The sequence below is a fragment of the Podarcis vaucheri genome (assembly GCF_965113315.1).
Source record: "Podarcis vaucheri genome assembly, chromosome: 3".
In the NCBI taxonomy this organism is placed as follows: Eukaryota; Metazoa; Chordata; class Lepidosauria; order Squamata; family Lacertidae; genus Podarcis; species Podarcis vaucheri.
The window spans coordinates 88,296,628-88,301,399 of NC_138761.1; the positions used below are offsets into that span (position 1 = coordinate 88,296,628).

At 39.4% G+C, this 4,772-nt stretch overlaps 1 protein-coding gene across 5 annotated transcripts in view; it reads right to left on the reverse strand.

Moving 5' to 3' along the window:
- The window catches only part of COL19A1 (collagen type XIX alpha 1 chain), a 190,163-nt gene continuing 185,391 nt past the window's right edge, over positions 1 to 4,772 (reverse strand). For all 5 annotated transcript variants that reach the window (XM_082218263.1, XM_082218259.1, XM_082218261.1 and 2 more), the window contains 2 exons: positions 522 to 599; positions 1 to 313 (listed from right to left, as the gene is read on the reverse strand). In XM_082218263.1, the coding sequence (XP_082074389.1) occupies positions 177 to 313; positions 522 to 599 (215 nt within the window). In that variant the 3' untranslated portion in view covers positions 1 to 176. The remainder of the gene's footprint in view (positions 314 to 521; positions 600 to 4,772) is intronic.

The following is a 4,772-nucleotide window of genomic DNA, read 5'->3' on the forward strand; positions in this document are numbered from 1 at the left end:
TTAACTGGAAAATAAACATTGTTCCATTGAGATGCTCTGTAAAATGCCTACACACAATATCATGTATATAGACCAAAAAAAGGTACCAAGTATTTTAAAGCTTAAATTAGGTAGGAGGGCAGGAGGGAAGCAAGGAAGGGGTAAACCAGGAATCAAAGTACTTCCGGAGAAGATTTTCATTTGCCAGTTGTTCGTGGTTGAGTCTGAGAGACGTGGTAATAGCAATCTGCTGGGTTGCATCTTCCTGATGGCCCAGGTGGGCCATGTGGACCTGGTCCTCCTGGAGCTCCAGGTGGTCCCGGCATACCAATGACTAAGCAAATAACAACAACAGCAACAATATTGTAAAACCAGCTGTATTTACTGGGTCGAGACGCTTTAAAAAGTAAGATCAAAGGCATTTCTTTCATGCACTAAAGGGCAGCTTATATGCAACCAATCTTAGAAATATCACCTCCCTCTCACAGTTCTTTTACTAATCCGCTGTTCTGGTTATGATAAATATGAACGTATGTTTTTACCTGAAGGGCCAGGTGGACCAGGATCACCTGGCAGGCCAATTCCAGGCTCACCTCTTTCACCTTTCTGTCCTCTGTAGCCTAGAGGAGATAAACAAAAAAGGAATAAGAGTGCCCTGAAATCATAGAATATATACTTTTCCTAACCTCTTTCCCAATATTAGAATGATAAAAATATAACTCCCTCCTACACTAATGATGGCAATTTAGATAGCTCTTTTTAAAACATTCCTTCCACAAATTCCTAATGAAACTGAATGGATCATGAGATCCAGGGGCTGCTTGCTAAGTCCCCCTTTCACAATCTTCTAGAATTACCACCCTGCCTTGATTTGGTCCTCCAAGAGTGGATTAGAAACCCTTCGCTGAGGATGACAGCAGGCATCAAAATGACTTATTTTTCTCTTATAACACTTTTAAACAAACCCGATAATAAGTTTTGACCGGGAGTTGACAGCGAATTACATACATCCATAGCAAGTGTGGCGCACAAGAAACATAATGGATTTCACAAAGTATTACAGTAGAAATCATAAACCTGAAAATTAGGCACCATCAAACTTTTCACTTACTTTGAAATAAAAAAGGGGAAAGAGTTTTGGGGGAAAGGGAGCTACTATAAGAGGAATGGGAGGGATTCATGCTTGCTTTGAACACAGGTCTCCTATGTTCAAATCCCTGCTTTGCGTGCTGGGCCAGGCCATGCGTCACTGGAAACTGTTAGGTATTATAGTTACAGCCATTCTGGGGAGGTTGCTGAAAAACGCATAGCTTTTTCACATGAAGATGTGCAACATGCAGCCTTGCTTACCAAGTGGATCTTCGTTTTAAATGTTATGCTTGGCGCTAGCATAGAGACCTTCTATGTGATGTAGAGGACCCATGTGGAAAGTAGTACTACTAACAGAATGAAATGGCATCCCCAAAACTTCAGCCTTTTAACAAGAGAGAAAGAGCTCGCCACTCTTGATCCGTTGCATGCATGTTTGGGCTGAAGTTGGGTCCTGGGTCTGAAAAGGCTGATTATTATTTAGACTTCTTTTGGCTTTTCCCCAGGGAAGCAGCAGCCGAGCAAGCAAATGGCAGCCAGCAGACACAGTTGCAATGATGTAGAATAAATAGGAGTAGGCAAATGTAGAACTCTCCAAATGTGGTTGGACTACAGCTGCCATCATTCCTCAAGTGTGACCATACCAGCTGGCGAACACTACATTATCTGGAGGGCACAACATTGGCTATTTCTGAATGTTATAGCTATCTGCAAGGAGGAAACCCAGGATCCTGACAGAGAACATTTGAGGCACATGTCTACCAACCAGAGTTTCCAGTGCCAGGTAGGACATCTACCTTTTAGAGTTTCTGGATAGAGGCCATTAGAAGAACATGAGTGTGGATCAATATGAGTTTAACTAATGTTACCTCAACAGTAATGGGCCCCAGAAAGCTTATAGACTAGCCTTGGAGTTGTTCTATATGCCACCCAAGGGGCTAAACTCAGGAAACAGAAGGATAAATTAGGTCTACTTTAAATATCTCCGAGATCTAATGGTAGAAACATATCACAAAACACATAAATACTTCCTGTTCAACAAGTTGATTATGATATAATTGCTGCAGTCACCTTTGATTTTAAAGCACAAAAACATGGTATTTTTGTTCACCTACCAACAATGCTCCAATGTCCCTCAAAACAACTCAAAAGATGACTAAAGCACGTATTTGGGAGAACACGTGACATGCGAGGGTAGCATGCATGGCACCACAGAATGGACCAATATTAACAGACAAATAAGCAGGCACTGGAACTTAAAACAAAACCTTTTAAAATTAAAAATGCAATAAAAACAATGGGTGGAATTCAAGGTTAGGCCTACTCAGAGCAGACACATTTAAATCAAGGAACATGACTAAGTTAGGTCTACTAATTTTACTCCGAGTAAAAGTTAGTTGAACTCCACCCATTATCTTCATATGTTAGTTGTGAAATCTGTGTCCTTTGGGGTAGAGCTGTACAAAATACGGTTGACCTTCAGTTACCATGATTATTTTTTATATAAATATATTTGCCAGAAATGTGATAAACTTTGTTTTAATTCCTACTCTTTCACACCATAATCGGGGCATCTATTGTATTTCCCAATTGTTACACCACCTCGGTTTTCTTTAGTCTTACAATAAGTAGCATTTTTATATGATAAAAAAGCTCTGTTGAGCTATACATTAAAACAAAGAGGGCAATCCTGCTGCACATTAATCTGTAGAATGCACCATCCATAAAGAAATAAAACAATATTAATAATAAATCGCCTTCAAAATTCCTACTTGGAGTCACACGTACAGAATGAAAATGCATCACAAGGAATCAATACAGGCTGAGAAGTTCTGTGTACATTCAAGTAATTAAAGAAAGCTAATAACACAACTATCTGCTCACATTTTAAGGTTATGAATGGTGTAAAACAAAGCTCAGTTACATATAAACCAATGCTTTTGTACACCGCTGAGTAACAAAAATAACTGCGCATTTAATAAAACATTTCATGAACAACTTTCTAAACTTCTTTATTTTACAGAATCAAAACAGTGAGAAAAAACATTTAGATATGTAATAACACCACCATTAAAGAACAATCCAAAAACAGATCTCTAGCAGTACAGTCGATTTTACATGAGGTATATTTTACTAATGATTAAACTTCTGGAGTTTAACTTCACAGTCTAACTGAGTGAGATTTTAAGTTCGCTTTAGAGCAAAATGATTTACAGCTATGAAACAAGGTTCTTAACAGGCTGGCCAGAAGACTGGGCTCCTGCACTTTCAATAGTTCTACACAAGAGGGAATTTCAACAAGTTTAGCTTTTTATTAAAGACACAGAGGCCCTATCCATTTTTTTCATTTGGCTATATAACAAAGATGTTGATTTAGCACCTACACCAACTAGTTATAATGCTGCAGTAAGTATAATCAGAAATTTGCAATGTTTAATGTCAACATTTACAGTAAAAATATATTATTATTTTTTAAAATATATCAAATTACTGTAATCTCTCAGCCCATGAGTGCATACTGGAAGAGAATTAGGCTGTATTTCATACAACCTAATATTACTTGGGAGATGTGCTTACATCTGAGTAAATGTGTCTAGGATTGCACTGCAAAGGGCTGGCTCAGATAAACAAGCAGTGCTTATCTCAAAGTGACTGTGCATACATGCCCACTTGCACAAACTCGAGTGCTTATCAGTCATGCTCACGAGAACAGCTGTACAGAAGTCTGGGGTGGGGTGAGCCACTGAGACTGAGGAAATGCCTGCTGAAACTGCTAGAAACCTCTAGAAATTTCTTTAATGCTCTGTGTAGAAAACAAAGTTCAATTAATGGCATTAAAGAGATTTCCATTTATGTCCATTTCTGTATTATGCCATTGAGAACATACACCTGTTGCTCTACAATGTTGTTAAAGAGAAAAATGTACAGTGGTACCTCAGAAATTGAACGGAATCTGTTCTAGAAGTCCATCCAACTCCCAAAATGTTCGGAAACCAAGGTGTGGCTTCCGATTGGCTGCAGGAAGCTCCTGCAGCCAATCGGAAGCTGCGGAAGCCGTGTTGAACATTCGGGTTCCAAAGAACATTCACAAACTGGAGCACTCACTTCCAAGTTGTGGTGTTCGGGAGCCAAAACATTCGACTCGCAAGGCGTTCGCGAACCAAGGTACGACTGTATTGGACTGTGAAGATTTTTGAAAACAGAACCCTCTTTAGGTGTTCAGCACACTGTTCACCTTTGGGTAGTTTAATAATACATGGCGTTCTTACAGATTCTTGTTGATAATTAGATTCAGAGGCTCAATTGACATAGGACCCTACTCTACCTCATACCTTCCCTAAATGTTAATCCAAACCACATAAAACTATATAATTGTACCTACAGCTATTTTTCTAGAAAAAGAGGTCCCAGAATGCATCAAGAATGCTTCCCTCGTTCTCTCAGAATGGCAATGGCCCTCACCCAAGAGGTGCCAGAACTGAGTTCTGGCGTTTTCTGGCTGAATACCCCCCTCCCCCCGATTATAACCTTCCAGAGAGCAAGCTCAGGACTCTTTCATGCTCCAAGGCACCTTAACAACTCTTTTTTTTGGGGGGGGGTAAATCTATGAACATGCAAATCTTTTGAAATATATTTTTATATTTATGTTCTGTGTGAAGCTAGCCCAGAACCTTCTCATTAATCCAAAAGCCATATACTGGAGG